This window comes from Staurois parvus, unplaced genomic scaffold, assembly GCF_062004578.1.
Source record: "Staurois parvus isolate SC_StPar_1 unplaced genomic scaffold, SC_StPar_1.0 ptg000578l, whole genome shotgun sequence".
Lineage (NCBI taxonomy): Eukaryota > Metazoa > Chordata > Amphibia > Anura > Ranidae > Staurois > Staurois parvus.
The window spans coordinates 3,446,983-3,468,121 of NW_028318374.1; the positions used below are offsets into that span (position 1 = coordinate 3,446,983).

A 21,139-nucleotide genomic window follows, 5' to 3' on the forward strand; every position below is an offset into this window, starting at 1 on the left:
ATAATAATAATAAACGTCTTACTTTTGGATAGAGAAAAGAGGGTTAAACACCTTAGCAGGTTAGTTTTTGCCATCTGTGTCCCATAGAGGAGATTTACTTTCACTTCCTGTCCCATAGCCAACAGGAAGTGAGAGAAAATCCCTGAAAATTAAGGGAATTCCTTGGGGACCACCAGGTCACCAGACCTAGTGTCCCCATTGGAAGATTCCCCCCCTATTACATTTCTGGGGACAACCCAAACTTTAGGATTTTCTTTTACTTTCAATGATAATGGTAAACAGGACAACAAGGGTGAATCTAACAGGGGGGCACAGACAGCAATAAAACCTGACAGGAGTTCTATTCCCTCTCCACTCTATCCAAAACTAAATAAAAGTTTTACTTTAAAGTAAAACACCTTCTGTGTGCAGCTGCCCCTTTATACTTACCCTAGCCCAATCTCGAGCCAGCATTCTACTGTATCTGCTCTCTCTTTCTCTCTCCTGGACACTAGACAGTGAGGAGAGAGTAGGGGTTAGGGATGTGCCGCACTGTGTGTGTAAATTGACACACACAGCGCTGCTCAGCAATGAGTCCACGAGTGCCCTTATAGCCAGTGGCATGCTATGGGGGCACTCAGAATGAGGGAGGAGCCAGGAATGCTGGAGGGAGGACCCCAGAAGAGGAGGATTGGGGCTGTTCTGTGCAAAATTTCCAGACAGCGGGTAAGTATGACATGTTTATTAAAAAAAAATCCTTTACAATCACTTCAGCTACTGCCTATTGTGGCAGTAGTCACCTAGACAAAAAGCGGGTTGAATATCCCTAGCTGGGATAAAGGCCACATAGAAACTTAGCAGAGGGTCTGACGCTTGCCCACTGTATTTAAAAAATAAAAAAAACCTCTGCATTAATGTTAGCAGTAAACATCGTCTAATTTTATGTACACGCATATTTTTACATCATCCTGTCAGGCTGGCGGCATGAGACTGCACTGGAGGGCATAGCGGGCCTGTGAGCAGCTACTGGCAGGGGATGGAACAGCGGATCCAGGTGCTATTGTGGCTGGGGAGAGGATCTGCTGGTGGACAGGAGCTCCGGTGAAGTAGATCCTCCTATTCCACTCTTGGTCATGCCCCCTCCAGTCCTCCTTAGTTATTTGTTAAAGGTGCCAAGACAACATTGGCTGTGTGCTCCGGCCGCCCCCCCTGAATGGACATTTGGTAACCCTTCATCAGCACCCCTCGGGACGCCCAGTCCAGGCCACATACATGTATATCATAGGCTGTCCTGGGCTCTCCTCTAGGAAGGGCACCTGTTGGCATATGCCTACAGTGCCTATTGGGAATTCTGGTCCTGGGAACAGGGAGCAGGAGGCGCTGATTCCTGCCAAAACACTGCTGGGGGGGGGGGCAAGCTGAGGAGAAATGCTGAGTCCCTTACGGAAGTGGGAGCAAGGTGAGGTAAGGGGCTTAGACAAGGTGCACAACGTCAGTGCTTGTGGTTTAAACTGAAGATGAATTACTCCATAGAGACTGCAGCTATGTTGGTCAGGGCGGGCTTGTTTTAATGCTCATTTACTGTTTGTCAAGACTATTTCTTGATAGTTCTTTTTGAACCATATCTATTTTAATTATTAGGTTTTTTTTTTAATAACTTTAATCAATATTTCTGTTACAGTGCAATTTAGTCTGGACTGACCCTATATGAATCTACTTCTCAGAACATAAGCTAAGACATTGGATACATCCCTAGTCCTGCTATAGCCACACTAAAAAAAAATGCATTCAATAAACTCTGGACGAACCGCTCGATGTTTCTTCAAGCTATTTATATTTTTAGAATACAGCGTCTTCCCATCCAGAAATCCCGGGGGTTGCTTATTTGCAGAGTTCTCGGTTGGAGGAATTTTAAACTCTCTTCTTCCTGGGAAAAACCATTACCTAAAAATAATTTGTGCTCCTCACCCGGCTGTTTCCCCTAATAAGAAATTTCCCAGTTCTCATGCAAGCGTGCACCGCAAACAGTGACACAATTTTCATTTGTCATGCGTCCGTGGTCTGAACACCGAAATTTTTTTCTCTTTCCCGAAATATTCTTAACCTTCTGATTCTGCATGGATCAATTCCGGCCATCAGAACAATTAGAATTTCTCCATTCCTCAGACTTTATTTGCTGTATCATTTAGCCTTTTATAGTCTTTATTGTTTCCCGAGCTTAGAAAGCACATTTGTTTTATATTCTCTTTTAGATTATGTACTGGCTAAGCAGTAGCACTCGCTCTGGGACACTTCGCGAGCCATAAAGTTCCACGTGTGAATCATTTTATGTCCCCTGAAGGTGTTTGTAGAATAAAAGCGTGTTATTGGTAACATTGTACAGCCCTGTGATAATCATATTTCTTTATTTGTGATGGGAGGGAAGATGCTACAATTACATTTGGAGCAGGCGGTAGGAAGAAGCATTAAAGCGGTATTAAAGCCTATATATTCTATTCCAAATGACATTTTACTAGTTTATCAGTGTCTGTTGGACATCCTACAACGTTACTTGTGCCAAAAGAGGGGAAGAAAGGTTATTAAAGATAAAACTTTAATAAAAGAATGCGCTAAAACCACAAACTATTCCTAATTTAGTGTAGAAACATTAGTGCAAAAGATATATATATATCTATTCTCAATTAATATAAAAAAATATCAAAATTATGTGCAAAACTATTTTTTAGTGCATAAGTAATTTAAATAATTAAATTTGTGAATATAAAAAAAATGTCCAATTCTGAATTTCTTCAAATGTCCAAACAAATCCTTTTCAAATTCAGGTGCTCTCAAAGAATTTGTGCCAAAATCCACCACCAAAGTAAAGTTGGGTAACTCACCAGAGCTCCATGCTGATCAATCTCTAGATCAGCAAAAAACGCTTTTTGCTCTGGGAGCAGATGCAATGAATCAACTTCTCAGGTGTGATGATCAATAGCTACACAATCATCCATAAGGTAGGTATCCACCACTCAATACAGTCATGGCCGAAATTGTTGGCACCCTTGATATTTTTCCTGAAAATCAAGTATTTCACACAAAAAAGGTATTGCATTAACACATGTTTTGCTATACACATGTTTATTCCCTTTGTATGTATTGGAACAGATATAAAACAGAGGCAGAAAAGCAAATATGACATAATGTCACACAAAACCCCAAAAATGGGCTGGACAAAAGTATTGGCACCCTTAACTTAATATTTGGTTGCACACCCTTTGGAAAACATAACTGAAATCAGTCGCTTCCTATAACCATCAATAAGCTTCTGACACCTCTCACCCGGAATTTTGGACCACTCTTCCTTTGCAAACAGCTCCAGGTCTCTCTTATTGGAAGGACACCTTTTCCCAACAGCAATTTTAAGATCTCTCCACAGGTGTTCAATGGGATTTAGATCTGGGCTCATTGCTGGCCACTTCAGAACTCTCCAGCGCTTCTTTGCCATCCATTTCTGAGTGCTTTTTGACGTATGTTTGGGGTCATTGTCCTGCTGGAAGACCCAGGATCTTGGACGCAAACCCAGCTTTCTGACACTGGGCCCTACAGTGCGACCCAAAATCCTTTGGTAATCCTCAGATTTCATGATGCCTTGCACACAGTCAAGGCACCCAGTGCCAGAGGCAGCAAAACAACCCCAAAACATCATTGAACCTCCACCATATTTTACCGTAGGTACTGTGTTTTGTTCTTTGTAGGCCTCATTCCGTTTTCGGTAAACAGTAGAATGATGTGCTTTACCGAAAAGCTCTATCTTGGTCTCATCTGTCCACAAGACGTTTTCCCAGAAGGCTTTTGGCTTACTCAAGTACATTTTGGCAAACTGTAGTCTTGCTTTTTTATGTCTCTGTGTCAGCAGTGGGGTCCTCCTGGGTCTCCTGCCATAGCGTTTCATTTCATTTAAATGTCGACGGATAGTTCGCGCTGACACTGATGCTCCCTGAGCCTGCAGGACAGCTTGAATGTCTTTGGAACATGTTTGGGGCTGCTTATCCACCATCCGGACTATTCTGCGTTGCAATCTTTCATCAATTTTCCTCATCCGTCCACGACCAGGGAGATTAGCTACAGTGCCATGGGTTGCAAACTTCTTGATAATGTTGCGCACTGTGGACAAAGGCAAATCTAGTTCTCTGGAGATGGACTTGTAACCTTGAGATTGTTGATATTTTGCCACAATTTTGGTTCTCAGGTCCTCAGACAGTTCTCGTCTCCTCTTTCTGTTGTCCATGCTTAGTGTGGCACAGACAGACACACAATGCAAAGGTTAAGTGAACGTCTCTCCTTTTTATCTGCTTTCAGGTGTGATTTCTATATTGCCCACACCTGTTACTTGCCCCAGGTGAGTTTACAGGAGCATCACATGCTTGTAACATTCTTATTTATCCGCAGTTGTGAAAGGGTGCCAATACTTTTGTCCAGCCCATTTTTGGAGGTTTGTGTGACATTATGTCGAATTTGCTTTCTTTCCTCCCTTTTTTTGTTTTGTCCCAATACACACAAAGGGAATAAACATGTGTATAGCAAAACATGTGTTAATGCAATACGTTTCGTGAGAAATACATGATTTCCTGGAGAAATATCAAGGGTGCCAACAATTTCGGCCATGACTGTATAACGGTTCCAGGAGCATTATATCACTCTCTCTTTTTATATCTCTCCACCGAGGTCATGTTTGGGAATGAAAGAGAAAATCATGGTGCAGCCAGTTTTTTTTATAAAAGTATCCAACAATTTAATAAAGATTTACACTCACAAAAAGGGTGTTTTCACCGACACCAGTATAACAGCATAAAACAGCAAATGGTATAACAGTCTCCTGCTCCCCGCACACTCACTACAGCGCTCGTGACTCAATCCTCTCCACAGACGTCGGCAAGCCAAGCCCTACTAGTTTCGTCATGAATGACGTCTTCAAGGGGCGCAAATAGTTTTGCACATAGTTTTGATATTTTTTGATATTAATTGAGAATAGATATATATATCTTTTGCACTAAGGTTTCTACACTAAATTAGGAATAGTTTGTGGTTTTAGCGCATTCCTTTATTTAAGTTATAGCACTAAGAAATTTATTTGGTTTCTTTGAGGTGGAATTGCTGCTTTAAAGTATTAAGGGTGTGGCGCTTTTATTACACTTGCGATATTGAAAGATAAAACTTTACATGGAAGAGCTTCTAATAACTTTAACAAAGAGTAACCACATCTGTAGACTTTTCTTAGGCATCTACTTATGCTTTGGAGGTGCCTTGTCTGTAGTACAAATACAGACAAGGGCGCACTCTCGTCGTGCATTACCATGGTAACCCACGTATTTATTGAATAAACAAATGGATATATACTCAGAAACCAACGGAAATAAAAGCAGAATGTGTGGTCCGCAATGACAGTTAATGCAATGCTGTGCCCTCAATAGGGATTAACTGACGCGTTTCAGGAAATGTACCCCCTTCCTCAGAGCAGGGCCATTTTTTTGTTTTCTGTTGTTTTGAAAGTGTAAATGATGGAAATAAAATCTAACTTTTGTTGACATATTATAAGAATGTCTAATCTGTAATTTGATGCCTTTTGGAGATTTTTCCATCTTTCCTTGGCTTCTTTATGCACATTAATACAATTTTGTACAATTAATGCCCAAACTTTCGATCCCCACTGTACATGCCAGAGTAATTGATTCGACCAGATCACTTTCTTCTTTTCATTTTAATGCACCTGTGTTTATACGCGTTCAGGCTCGGTTCACACTGTGGCGACTTGGGATCCGACTTGTGAGACCCCAAGTCGACTCAAAATCCTAACACTGACGTACAAAGCTGTGCACCATACTGCCCCGAACTACATCACTGACCTAATTGCCAAGTACCACCCAGCACGCACACTCCGCTCCTCACAAGATCTCCTTCTCTCTAGTTCCCTGGTCTCCTCCTCCCATGCCCGCCTCGAGGACTTCTCCAGGGTGTCACCCATCCTCTGGAACTCCCTGCCCCAACCCATCAGATTATCACCTACTCTCCTCTCCTTTAGGCGCACCCTGAAAACCCATCTCTTCAGGGAAGCCTACCCCACCCCCTGCTAACCTGCTGACCTCCTCCACTCTTCCTACCACTCCATCCCCCACAGCTATCTCCTCCTGTGCCACCATCCCCTCCCTCCTAGATTGTAAGCTCCAAGGAGCAGGGCCCTCGATCCCCTCATGTTTTGCATTGTATTGGTATTGTTCTGTCACATGTTCTTTCCCCCTCTGTAATGTACAGCGCTGAGCGAACTATTGGCGCTTTATAAATACTGTATAATAATAATAATATGTGAATTCCCATATTAGTCAATGAGAGCTGTCTTAATTAGCACTACTGAAGTCACTCCGACTTTAGAAAAGGTTCCTGTACTACTTCAGGGTAACGTTTATCAGACTTGTGCCCATAGACTTTAATGGAAGTTGTCTCCAAGTAGGATCCTCATGTATAGTGATGTGATTTGGATCCAACATTACAGGAATTTTACCCAGACATTCCCTCAAAGTTGCTTCAGAGTTGCTATAGTGTTGCTTCAGAGTTGCTTCAAAGTAGTACTCAAGTTGCCTGGCAAAGTCGCACTGTAAGTCGCATGACTTTCATGTCCAGGGGCGGACTGACAACTCATGGGGCCCCCAGGCAATAGGGGATCATGGGGCCCCTGTGTCCTTACCCAAACTCAAAAAAGCCTATGAAAAAGGTACCAGGGGCATCTCATGGGGTCCCCTACTGACCCCGGGTCCTCGGGCAGTGCCTGAGTTTCCAAATGGTCTGTCCGCCCCTGGTCAGGTGTGAACTGGACCTTAGGGGCCTATTTCTAAAAAAAATAATGTAATACAAATGTTTCACCATCCATCTAATGGCAATAATGTGCTATTTTCCTGATTTACAGTATATCTTTCATTAAAATGCCAAACTATGGTCACCAGATGCTGCTAACCAACCAAGGAAATAAACACATTAAGCAAATTATGGTGAAGATTTGTGACCCCTGATGTTACCTAAAGGCTAATTTCATCTTTATGAAAATAAATAAATAAATGCAGATATTTTGCAGGGGAAAAAAAGTGCATTTAGTATTTTTTTTTTCAGAGAAGCCTGCAGAGCATTGTACTCGCAGTCAGTAGATTGTGAGTTGCAATGTCAGGCTCCTGCAGATACGGCCTCCAGCTTTCCTGCGCATACTTCCTACGGGCAGAGATTAACAATTATGGAGGAAGTGCCAATGAACTACAAGCCATCTGCCACAGGGGTAGGGGATCGGGGGCTGCAGGGGGGCAGACCTGGATCATGCTACATGTTACACCCTTAGGCTGGCCATACACTGTACAATTTTCTAACAATTTTCTGTCCAATTTCTGCCCAATTTCCTTTAGATTTACCTTCCACTATGTAGTGCAAGGGCCTGTCTGATTGGATACAATTGAAAGTGTTGTTTAGGTTTGACCTCATATTATATGGTTTTTGGAAAATCAAAAAGCAAAATTCTCAAGAAAATTGTAAAATGTATGGCCAGCCTTATGCAGGCCATAGACGGGTCGTTTATCAGCCGATTTTCCGTCCGCACGAAAAATCCACCGATATTTATGCCGTTAGTGGGGCCCGCCCGTTGGCCGTTTTTCGTGGATCGTCTCGTATACTTTTATTGGTCATGCTGGAAAATCCACGAAAAACCGGCATTTTTCGTGGACAATGGTGGCAACATCGGCAACAGCACCGAACGATTTTTTGTTTATCGGCCGACAATTCGGCCGATCAATGGACTGTCTATGGCCAGCCTTAGGCTCCCTTCACACCTATGTAGTTTGCTTTTTGTCTGTTTTGCAGTGCTTTTTGCAGTTTGTATTTGTGTTTTTCTACACACTTTTTTGATACATTTTTACTGTGTTTTGTTCAGCTCTTTTTTTTTTTTGTTAAAGTGGAATTTTTTTTTTTGTTGCTGGGCAGAATAGAAATGCAAAACGCAAAACATGAAAAAAACATGGCAAAAACGCACTACCAGGCATTTCAGCAGCTTCTCCGTTGAACTCCATTGTAGCAAAAATGCTGCTTTTTGCTTTTAAAAAAGTCCCTGACCATTTCCAAAAATGCAGCAGCTCAAAAAAGCATAGATGTGAACATCTTCCATAGGAAACCATGGTAAATGGACCGTTTCTGCAAAAAGCACTATAAAACGCATTGGTGTGAATGGAGCCTTAAAGAGGAACTTTTGATGGGTCTGCAACAGATAACCTGCCCATGCATAGATGTGAACTTGTTCCATGTTGGGCAGCACAGTGGCTAAATGGTTGGCACTTCTAGCTGTCAGTACTAGGGTCATTGGTTCAAATCCCAACCACGGCACCACCTGCATGGAGTTTGCATGTTCTCCCTGTGGCTGTGTGGGTTTCCTTCATGTACTCCAGTTTCCTCCCACACTCCAAAGACATGCTGGTAGGTTAATGGGCTCCTGTCTAAACTGACCCTAGTATATGAATGTATGCTAGGGACCTTAGATTGTATGCCCCTTGAGGGTTAGGGACTGATGTGAATGTACAATATATATGTAAAGTGCTGTGTAAATTGATGGCGCTATATAATAAATAAATAGAAAATAGGAAACCATGTTAAATGAACTGTATTGCGTTATAAAACGCATTGATGTGAACGGAGCCCAACTATTGGCTCTAACATGCTCCAAAAGGTGCAGCAGAAGGCTCCTGGCTTGCCAGACAGGGCTGTGCTGTGCAGCAGAGCTGTGTAAATTTCAGGAATGGATGAACAGAAATCCTTTAGCAGGTAAAAACGCTCAGATATATTTATTTATCGGTATGTCTATCTGTTTTTTTGGAATTCAGCTTTAAAACTCACTAAGAGAGCTGCAATATGGTTTATTTAGATGCAGTCGGTGCCGAAAAATCTTCTCCGTTTATTAAGATTTCTGTTACCATGACTTCAAAGGCTTGTAATAAAATGAATCATTTTACATATCACAGCGCTGAAAGTACTCTTGCACACATTGATTTGAAAGGCATTTGCATAATCAGATTTCAGATAAGACAGTACTGTTTAAATGAAGAGTTTTTTTGACCATGTTAAAATTCAGATTTTACACCCCTTCTATTCAGACATTTTTAATACTACCCCTCACCCCCCTCTCACCCCCCACCCGCTCTCCACAAAATACATTTCCTAATGGTTGCATACAATTGCAAATAAGTACTTTCTATCTATTCCTCTGTGTATTGCTGTTAGGGAGAAGAGACTTGAAAACATAGAATGCAGCCTTGGGACAAGATGGTTTTGTTTGCATACTGTCCTGTATTTGTAATTCATGAATTTGCAGTTTTAGAGATGAAAAGAATTACTGTCCTAACTAATTAGGTTTAGGTAAGTTGTTTATAGTTTTTAGATTTTTGTGGTTTTAAAGGAAACTATCGTGTGTGTTCAGTAAGTACTCTTCTGCTTTTTTTTTATGGTTGAACTGGATGGACTTTTCTTTTTTTACAGCCAGACTAACTATGTAACCGGGGCGGACTGACAACTCATGGGGCCCCGGGCAATAGGGGATCATGGGCCCCTGTGTCCTTGCCCAAACTCAAAAAAGCCTATGAAAAAGGTACCAGGGGCATCTCATGGGGCCCCCTACTGACCCCGGGCCCTCGGGCAGTGCCCGAGTTTCCAAATGGTCAGTCCACCCCTGTATGTAACTATGTGCAGTTATACCAGGTTATCTGAAGGGCATTTACATTCTGTTGGTACAACGACAGTGTACTGCCTGGTATACGGGGGTGCCTAGGCACTCCTGTTCTGTAGCCTCATAGCTGTACTGTATATCTGCAGTGTGAGATCTCAGGCACTGCTGTTAGTCTCCGGAGATTTGGAGTGAGATTTGGTGATATCACTGCTGTGCTGGTCACTGATCTCCTTGCTGGAGGCTTTGACATGAAGAAGCAAAACCTTGCCCCTACCAGGATGGCCACCTCCATACAGAGAGACAGTGCAGGACAAGGCATGGTAAGTAGGGTGCCATCCTACCCATTAAAGTGGGTTGTAAACCTCCAACATGAAGTATGAACAAACGTTTCTCTCTACAGCAGGGCTTTTTTTTTTAAGAGCATAGGTGCAGGAACTTCCCCTTTCTGAATCACCCCTTGTCTGCGTCCCCCTACCCTCCTCTGAGCACCGTCCCTTGGTTCCACCCCCTACCCACCTCTGAGCACCGTCTTTTGGTTCCACCCCCTACCCACCTCTGAGCACCGTCCCTTGGTTTCACCCACTACCCACCTCTGAGCACCGTCCCATGGTTCCACCCTCTACCCACCTCTGAGCACCGTTCCTTGGTTCCACCCCTACCCACCTCTGAGCACTGTCCCTTGGTTCCACCCCCTACCCACCTCTGAGCACTGTCCCTTGGTTCCACCCCCTGCCCACCTCTGAGCACCATCCCTTGGTTCCACCCCTACCCACCTCTGAGCACCGTCCCTTAGTTCCACCCCCTACCCACCTCTGAGCACCATCCCATGGTTCCACCCTCTACCCACCTCTGAGCACCGTTCCTTGGTTCCACCCCTACCCACCTCTGAGCACTGTCCCTTGGTTCCACCCCCTACCCACCTCTGAGCACTGTCCCTTGGTTCCACCCCCTGCCCACCTCTGAGCACCATCCCTTGGTTCCTCCCCTACCCACCTCTGAGCACCGTCCCTTAGTTCCACCCCCTACCCATCTCTGAGCACCGGCATTTGGTTCCACCCCCCACCAACCTCTGAGCACCGTACCTTGGTTCCACCCCCTACCCATCTCTGAGCACCGGCACTTGGTTCCACCCCCTACCAACCTATGAGCACCGACCCTTGGTTCCACCCCTTATCCACCTCCCAGTACTACCCATTTTAGAGAATACAGAACCAAGTATTATTTTGTGGTGCTAAGTAATTTGTATAGCATGTGTTAATGATAGATAACAACAAAAATAAAGAAGTAAAATAGATCGCCTGCAGCCAGCAACAATAGATCCCCTGCAACAATAGACCCCCCTACAACAATAGACCCCTAGCAACAAATAGACCCCCAAAACAATAGAGCCCCCACAACAATAGATCTCCCTACAACAATAGACCCCTAACAAAAAATAGATCCCTCAAAACAATAGACCCCTGCAGAAACAATGATACCCCTGCAATAAAATACCAGCTCAGCAACAATAGATCCACCACAGCAATAATAGTCCCCTAGCGGCAACAACAGATCTTGCAGCAGCTAGCATCAATAGACCTTACCCTCAACATTAGATCCCTTCCTGCAAAAATTGACCCCCCCCCCCAGCAACATAAGACCTCCCCAGCAACAATAGATTCACCACCAGCAACAATAGACCTCCCAGCAGCCAGCATCAATTAGATACTTCCCTACAACAATTGGCCCCCCAGCAACATAAGTCCTCATGCACACTGGACATTTTTACAGTGGCTGTTTTTGGCTTTTGACGCTTTTTTCTACAGCCAGTAAACCCCCCAGCATGTTCTCCTATGTGTCCGTACACACATAGACTGGAATCAACGATTTTTGACTGGAAAAAAACCCAGGACTTGTGGGCTTCTAGAGGAGTTTTTTAGCTGTAAAAATGCTCTGAAAAAGTTTTTGGACTTTTTTTGACCCACCCAATTTTTTTTTCTGGTAAAAGAAAAAATGCTAAAAAACAAACACGGAAAAACATGACAAAACACACCTAAACGCTAATGCAAAAACGCAAAAAAAATCCGAAAAATTCAAGTTTTTAATGTTACTTTACACAGCTAATGTTACCAGCGTAATCAAAACGCCCCGTGTGCATGAGGACCAAGACCTCCCCAGCAACAATAGATCCGCCACAAGCAACAATAGACCTCTCAGTAGCCAGCATCAATTAGATCCCTCCATGCAACAATTGACCCCCAGCAATATAAGACCTCCCCAGCAACAATAGATTCACCACCAGCAACAATAGACCTCTCAGCAGCCAGCATCAATAGACCCTGCAGCACACTCCAGCACTCCTTGCTATTACATACATTCAGTGCCGGAGGTACCGGAAATGCGTTCCCCCTCATTCCCACTGAAAAAACCCCCCCTGCTCTATAGTGTTTACTTTTCTCAGTCCAGAGCACTAAGTGTTATTTCTGTCTGTTGCCTACCTGCTCTACTATAAGCAAAAGTCACTTCTGACGAGTTTTCCTGACACCAAGAGAAAAATGGTGACAGGGGCGGGAGCTCCTGCTGATTGACAGCCTCAGCTCTGTTCCTGTGTGCTGTGTGAAGGGGACTGTGTCCCTTCCCTCCAATCAGCTCTCAGAGATCTCCTCACTGATGTAACTTCAGCTTCCCGCCCCCTGCTTTTCAGAGCTGAGAGATCCTGTGTAAATTCCGCACTTTGAATGGATGTAGAGGAAAGTCAGGTGCAGATAAACAGGTACAACTTATGTGGGAAGATTTGTACCGTCTGTGTATCACCTGAGGCCAGTCACTTCACTGGGTATATGTAAGGGTTAACAAAAAATGTAATTGAGGTGGCACTCATGGGGGCATGGAGGGAAGTGGTACCGAGGATGGAGTGCCCATACCGGACACTCCATCCTCAGTGCATGTTCAGCTCTATATGTTCAGCCCCCAGTTTGCACAGCATCATTGTTTGTTATGGCCCAACCACCAGCGAACTAGCAATCAATGACGGGAGTTGGGGGAGGGTCGATGCAGCAAAAAATGGCCACCGGCAGGGCCCTAATGGTAAGTCAGTAATAGGAAAAAGGATCAGCTGCGGGAAGACTGCAGGCAGTACTGCTGATGGGTCCTTTTCCCTCTGCCTGCCTTTTTTGGCACAACTTTCAGAATTCAGTTACTCTTTAAAGCGGTTCTTCCATCACTTGTGCAAAAATGTACAAAATCTGTAGCAGCTGACTTTTAATAAACGGACGCTCACCTTCCCAGGGATCCTGCGCTGTGTTCACCCGGGCCGGTGTCTTCTCTGGTCTTCGGGTCCCAACACCGGCCTGTTAACTGTGGGCAGCTAGCTGTGACTCCCTGCGGCTTCACAGCCGGCTCCTCCCTATGCATGCGTAAGTCGCTCTGCACGTTGTGAATGGTACCACAGCCCTCTAGGACCTATGACCAGTGCCGGGACAAGGTCATCCAGTGCCCAGGGCAAAAATGCCAAACTGCGCCCCCATCCCATTCATAATGTGCAAGTTTAGGGGACCCTACTCCAAGCAGTCACTCGCTTGTCAGAATCACTGCCACTGTCACTACTCCCGTCTGCCTTGCAACAGAAGGAAAGCGCCTCCATCATTACAGTAAACCAGTGCGCCCAGGGCAGCTGCCCCTCCAGCCCACCCTTTGACGTGTCTCAGAAGGTTGTGGGTGGGGGAGAGAACTTGGGAAGTGGGAGCGGGTACCTGTCAAATCTAGATACCCCCCCCCCAAAAAAAAATGTTCCAACTACGGCAGAGGAGGGGAGGGGGGAAGGAAGAGTGGAAATTCCCGTTTGGTGAAGTTCTGCTTTAAGGAGCCCCCTGTGCAGGCATTTCTCTCTGTTGTTGGTGGGTTGTCCTCAATACGAGAGCATGCATGGTGTGACTGAAGAAATGGATGGGAACTTTTACCTTAACCAGTCCTTTACCATAACAGCTAGAATTGTAGGTTTATTAAGTGTTCTTCCATGGCGACCACTTCCTGTTATCTCACATATATATTCTTATTATTATAGCCAAATTTACCACCCTAACTCCTCCCACAGTTTTTACACTACATAGACAGTAATATACCGAAACGTGCGGATTGTTCCCGATTGGTGTGCTATTACTTTGTGGAACGTTTCGCCGAATGGTTCACAAAATATCGGCGTTTTTGTGGTGAAATTGGTCCCATAGGAATGAATGGCGGAATGTTCAAAACTAGAGTGGGAGCTGACAAAAGCTAGAGTGTGAGCTGAACATCAGGACATGATTTCTAAACTGCCATCACTCCCTCCTTTTCAAGCCCACCTACACAAATCTTATATCAAAATGTTCATCTATCCCTGCTTCCACTAAAAATGTCCACAGCTAGGCCATAGTACTAATAGTTTTCACAATATAACCATTTGTTTGCAACTCAAGCCGCCCATTGACATTCATTGAAACTCCACTCTAGCCACCTCAAATTTGAAGGGCAATTTCTAAACTGCGACTATGCCTTCATTTTTAATATTTCAGAGACATACTATGCATTGAAATGTAGGTCTGGGTCTTGTGCATCTCACAATATAAAGCTCTTCAGTGTAGGATTTATAATTTTTAAACTACAACTAGGGGCGGACTGACCATTCAGGCACTCGGGAACTGCCCGAGGGCCAAGGGTCAGTAGGGGGCCCCATGAGATGCCCCTGGTACCTTTCATAGGCTTTTTTGGATGTGGGTGAGGACACAGGGGCCCCATGATCCCCTATTGCCCGGGGGCCTCATGAGCTGTCAGTCCGCCCCTGACTAAAACCGTTTGAAGATGGCAACCGCCAGTGAAGTGAGCAAGTTGGAGCAGTTTGTTTTTAACAGCTCTTCTCTGCCCTTGCTGTAGAGTGAGTTGACATAGGAACCCAGGTGTGTGATCAGGCAGCAGAGTGACAAGCCACTCCACCCAGCTACTCCGCCCACTCCAGTTGTAGACTACTGGTGGAGGCAAGAACACTTCACACAATTTCCCCAGAAATTGTAGCTTTTCTAGTTTATGATCTGTAATCCTTTTTGAGGCTCAACAAATGTAATCTATTTTTTTTTTATGTTTCAGCCATAACATCTTACTGTATGAAGATGGACATGCTGTGGTTGCAGACTTTGGAGGTGAGGATATACCGTATGCTATCACCCTACAAATAGAAAGTCATGTTAAAGGGACAGTCTAAAGAGCCATATTGCCATGAGGCAGGAAGAGAATTTTGTCTTGGTTGGTGCCATCTAGGCATACCTTGGGACAAGCTGGATCCTTCTATTATAAACAATGAGGAAACAGTGCAGGCAGCAATGGAGTTCCTGTGCCTTAGGCCCACCACTAGTTTCATTCAATCAGCTTGCATACACGTGTGTTGCTTGCTCCTGACCATGGTTTGCAAAACATGCCTGCAGCATTTGCAATGCCATGTGTGCATTGGATCTTATGCTGTGTTATACTTTTTCCAAATTATTCATTTGATGGTGGCAGTTGATATTGAAACAATGCGTCCAGGTACAGGGAGTGTGCAAATTGTGCGTGATCATTACTCCGACTGATCAACGTCTAAAAAAGTCTAAATACTTGCAAGGATGACATTGACTTGCAATGAAGAGCACTGTTAGGGATCCGGGTATGACCAGAAATGTGTGGACTGACACAGGGAAGTAGCAGGCTTCAGGAAGACAGGCGTAGTCAGGCTGGAGAGGTGGAATGGTCAGGCAGGGCGTAAGGTACTGTCAGGTGCCGCCTGGCGGTGTCTCTAGCAGCCCACAGCACGGATTTCCTCAGGGCACGGGGTCTAAGTCCCAGCCTGCTATTCACCAGGGCCCCTGATGGTGGGGATGGACTTGGTGCAGACTGGAACCAGGTCGCGACCCCTGAGTGCGTCCGGCTGTGGTAGAGAGTACTGGCAGGGGAGTGCAGGAACGGAGTCTGATGGGAAGAGGCAGGCAGACTTACTAAAGGTGATCCGTGCGGGATGGATGGATCGTCGGGTGAAGTAAGCGTAGTCAGACAGGCCGGGTCGGTATCGTGCGGGCAGCGTGGTACAGGAGGAGCAAGCAGAGAATGGTCGGGGTCACAAGCCAGGTTCAGCAGGTAGCGGGCAGCGTGGTACCGAGGATCAGGCAGAAGGATGGTCAGGCAAGCCAGGGGTTCAACAGGAGACAGTCAGCAGAGGTCAGGATCAAAGCAGGGTCAGCAACAAGGCAGGAACACAGGATACCAGGTACAGGGGCTCATGGGAAACATACACCAAGGCCCTGATCACAGGCCTGGTCATTCCTTAAATACACTTCCTGCAATCAGCTTCAGGTGTTGGCTGACTGCAGGAGTGAGCTTCTGGATGCTGAGAGCACCCGCTGGTCAGCCCTGGTACTGCAGCCCACATGGCAGGTGAGTCCCACCACCAGTGCTGAGTCCATTAATGACAAGCACTAAAGTACAAAATGTGTTTTGCTTCCGCTTAGGCTTCCCTGAAGTCTGGGGCCCCATACCATTGCCCTTTCTGCCTTTATTATAATCTGTCACAGGGTACAGAGATTAATTTATGTCACACACGGTTCCTTAGTATCCTTGCCATAGGACTCTTACTCCTTTGGTCCCCTTTCACATGGGCTTTCCAATCAGGTCCACCAGTTTTTCAGGTGGACCTGATCAGAAGCTCCATGCAGGTCTACAGGCAGGCAGATGTAAATAAATTTCTGTTTGTTTACATCCTCCTACCAGAGTCCATTCAAGATCTAAGACATTTTAGATCCATCATTCCAAAATCCAACATAGGTCTTCCACAGTTCATCACCAAAATGCAGACAAAAAAAACAAACTAGCATGGATGTCATAAAAAAGACATCTGTCCCATTCAGCTGTGATTCAACAGGAGAGGCAAGAGCAGTGTGGAGTGGAGCTCACCAGTAAGAAAGGACCCTATAGCCTCGTACACATGGGTGGAATATTGACCAAAATCATTGGGTACAGTAGATACTGGCCAACATTCGGCCTGTCTGTACAGGTCCTTCTCCGACAGAAGCCAATATTATGACCGGCTTTTGTTGAATGAGCCTGCTGGAAAACCAGTAGCTGAACGGCATCCGATCAGCGCTCTCAGCCAATGGCTGCGAGTGCTGACTGGTGTGCTCTGGCGGGGGCAGCGCGGAGATCACTGTACTAACATTGTAAAGTAAGTACAGCAAGCTCCTCGTGAGCACCTCAGTTTTTTTTTGTTCAGCCAGCTCAAATGAACGAAAAAAAAAAAAACTTAGCATGTGTACCAGGCATTATACTGGATTGTCTATATTGTAAAGCAAAGCACACTGAGATCCCCCTTTTAATGAGGAAAAAGTTTGGAAAACATATATAGAGATCTTACCTCTGATGTCCCCTGGAGGTAATAGAAGTCAGCTACTGCAAGCTGAAGTATACATTTTAGGTGGACTGAACATTTGGGGCCCTGTGTGTATTAGCATTAAAACCTGAGGAACATGTTCCCATAGCTGCAGCTGCCACCTGCCTCCCCCCCTCCCTCAGACAGATGGTACAGGGAGAAGTCAAATTTGAAAACAGCGGACTTCCGTGAATGAATGAACTGCAAGTCCAGACAGCCTTAGCGGTTGTTGGCTTGTAGTTTTCAATGAACTCCACAGGCAGTTCATTGAAGCTTCCTGTCAGTATATCTGCTGGACCGTACATCCTGTACATCCCGTACATCCCATACATCCCATACATCCCATACATCCCATACATCTCGTACATCCCATACATCCCATACATCCCGTACATCCCGTACATCTCGTACATCCCATACATCCCTTACATCCCATACATCCCGTACATCTCGTACATCCCATACATCTCATACATCCCGTACATCCCATACATCTCATACATCCTGTACATCCCATACATCTCATACATCCCGTACATCTCATACATCCCGTACATCCCATACATCCCTTACATCTCATACACCCCATACATCCCGTATATCCCGTACATCCCATACATCTCGTACATCCCATACATCTCGTACATCCCGTATATCCCATACATCTCGTACATCCCGTACATCCCATACATCTCGTACATCTCGTATATCCCTTACATCCCATACATCTCGTATATCCCGTATATCCCATACATCTCGTACATCCCGTACATCCCCTACATCTCGTACATCCCGTACATCTCGTGCATCTCGTACATCCCGTACATCCCGTACATCTCATGCATCCCGTACATCCCGTACATCCCATACATCCCGTACATTCCATACATCCCGTACATTCCATACATCCTGTACAGCTCGTACATGTCGTACATCCCGTACATCTCGTTCCTTCCCTTACATCCCGTACATCCCATACATCCCGTTCCTCCCCTTACATCCCGTACATCTCGTACATCCCGTACGGCAAGCAGATATTCTGACAGGTCTGCAGGAGACCTGCATGGCATCAGCGATCTACTGATCACTGGTGCAATGCTTTCCAGGCTCCTGTAGACAAAAATAATAAATACACATGCTTTTACCTGCAAAAATGTGCATTTATTATTTTTGTCTTAAAGGTGAACTTATCCTTTAAGAATTCTTTACCATATGTCTATTAATTAGAAATTTAGTAACCCAATGCAGAATCCTTTTTCCTAGAAAGGATTGTATTCCTAAATCTGCATCTGGGTTGCAATGGGGTGGATTTACTAAAGGCCAATAGACTGTGCACTGTGGAAGTTCAGTTACACTCATTTTCCCCAGAGTTTAGTAAATGTGATGAAGCTTTGCTGATTTCATTCTATATATACAGTTGCAAGAAAAAGTATGTGAACCCCTTGGGATTACGTGGAGTTTTGCATGAATTGGGCATAAAATGTGCTCTGAATGTCATCTAAGTCACAACAATAGAAGAATACAGTCTGCTGAACATAATATTACACAAACATTAGATGTTGCCATGGTTTAATTGCACATAACATGTAAACATTCACAGTGCAGGGAGGAAAAAGTATGTGAACCTTTGGACTTAATAACTGGTTGACCCTCCTTTGGCAGCAATAACCTCAACCAAACGTTTCCTGTAGTTGCAGATCAGACCTGCAGAACGATCTGGAGTAATTTTGGACCACTCCTCTTCACAAGACTGTTTCAGTGTAGCAATATTCTTGGGATGTCTGGTGTGAATCGCTCTCTTAAGGTTATGCCACAGCATTTCAATCGGGTTGAGGTCAGGACTCTGACTGGGCCACTCCAGAAGGCGTATTCTGTGCTGTTGCAGCCATTGTTTTGTTGAATTACTTGTATGCTTTGGGTCATTGTCCTGTTGCATCACCCATCCTCTGCGGAGCTTCAGTTGGCGGACAGATTTTCTTACGTTTTCCTGAAAAATGTCTTGATAAACTGTGGAATTCATTTTCATATCAATGACAACAATTCATCCAGGCCCTGAGGCAGCAAAGCAGCCCCAAACCATGATGCTCCCTCCGCCATGTTTCACAGTGGGGATGAGGTTTTGATGTTGGTGTGCTGTGCCTTTTTTTCTCCACACATAGTGTTGTGTGTTCTTCCCAAACAACTCAATCTTGGTTTCATCTGTCCACAGTATATTTTGCCAGTAGTGCTGTGGAACATCCAGGTGCTCTTTTGCAAACTTCAAACGTGCTGCAATATTCTTTTTGGACAGCAATGGCTTCCTCCGTGGTGTCCTCCCATGTACTCCATTCTTGTTTAATGTTTTCCTTATTGTAGATGTGTCAACAAAAATGTTAGCATGTGCCAGAGATTTCTGTAGGTCTTTAGCTGACACTCTGGGATTCTTCTTTACCTCATGCAGCATTCTGTGCTGTGCTCTTGCAGTCATTTTTATAGGACAACCACACCTAGGGAGAGTAGCAACAGTGCTAAACTTTCTCCATTTGTAGACAGTCTGTCTTACCGTGGACACATGAACATCAAGGCTTTTGGAGATACTTTTGTAACCCTTTCCAGCTTCATGCAAGTCAACAATTCTTGATCGTAGGTCTTCTGTGAGCTTTTTTCTGCGAGGCATGGTTCACATCAGACAGTGCTTCTTGAAACCAGTAAACCCAAAACAGGTGTGTGTTTTTTAAGGGCAGGACAGCTGTCAGCAACACATCCAATATCATCACACTGATTGGAGTCAAGGTTGGCTCACTCCTGGCTCCAATTAGCTCTGGGAGAAGTCATTAAGCTAGGGCTTCACATACTTTTTCCTCCCTGCAGTGTGAATGTTTACATGTTATGTGCAATTAAACCATGGCAACATCTAATGTTTGTATAGTATTATGTTCAGCAGACTGTGTTCTTCTATTGTTGTGACTTAGATGACGTTCAGAGCAAATTTTATGCCCAATTCATGCAAAACTCCACATAATCCTAAGGGGTTCACATACTTTTTCTTGCAACTGTATATATATATATATATATATATATATATATATATATATATACACAGTGAAGGAAATAAGTATTTGATCCCCTTCACAAAACATGACTTAGTACTTGGTGGCAAATCCCTTGTTGGCAATCACAGAGGTCAGATGTTTCCTGTAGTTGGCCACCAGGTTTGCACACATCTCAGGAGGGATTCTGGCCCCGATTTTCAATTGGATTAAGGTCTGGAGACTGGCTAGGCCACTCCAGAACGTTAATGTGCTTCTTCTTGAAGCACTCCTCTGTTGCCTTGGTCGTGTGTTTTGGGTCATTGGCATGCTGGAACACCCATCCACGACCCATTTTCAATGCCCTGGCTGAGGGAAGAAGGTTCTCACCCAATATTTGATGGTACATTGCCTCGTCCATCGTCCCTTTGATGCGGTGCAGTTGTCATGTCCCCTTAGCAGAAAAACACCCCCAAAGAAGAATGTTTCCACCACCATGTTTGACAGTTGGGAAGGTGTTTTTGGGGTCATAGGCAGAAATTCCTCCTCCTCCAAACACGGCGAGTTGAGTTGATGCCAAAGAGCTCAATTTTGGTCTCATCTGACCACAACACTTTCAACCAGTCCTCCTCTGCATCATTCAGATGTTCAGTGGCAAACTACAGACGGCCTGGACATGTGCTTTCTTGAGCAGAGGGACCTTGCAAGCACTGCAGGATTTCAATCCTTGTCGGCGTAGTGTGTTACCAATTGTTTTTTTGGTGACTGTGGTCCCAGCTGCCTGGAGATCATTGACAAGATCCTCACGTGTAGTTCTGGAATGATTCCTCACTGTTCTCATGATTATTGACACTCCACGAGGTGAGATCTTGCATGGTGCACCAGACCTAGGGAGACTGACAGTTGTTTTGTGTTTCTTCCATTTGCAAATGATTGCACCAACTGTTGTCACCTTCTCACCTAGCTGCTTGGCGATAGTTTGGTAGCCCAGTCCAGCCTTGTGTAGGTCTACAATCTTGTCCCTGA

At 44.8% G+C, this 21,139-nt stretch overlaps 1 protein-coding gene across 2 annotated transcripts in view; it reads left to right on the top strand.

The window, feature by feature from the left end:
* Positions 1-21,139, top strand: part of LOC149450216 (serine/threonine-protein kinase TNNI3K) — a 452,856-nt gene that overhangs the window by 197,079 nt on the left and 234,638 nt on the right. For both annotated transcript variants that reach the window (XM_089692165.1, XM_089692163.1), the window contains one exon: positions 14,801-14,853. In XM_089692165.1, coding sequence (XP_089548291.1) covers positions 14,801-14,853 — 53 coding nt within the window. The remainder of the gene's footprint in view (positions 1-14,800; positions 14,854-21,139) is intronic.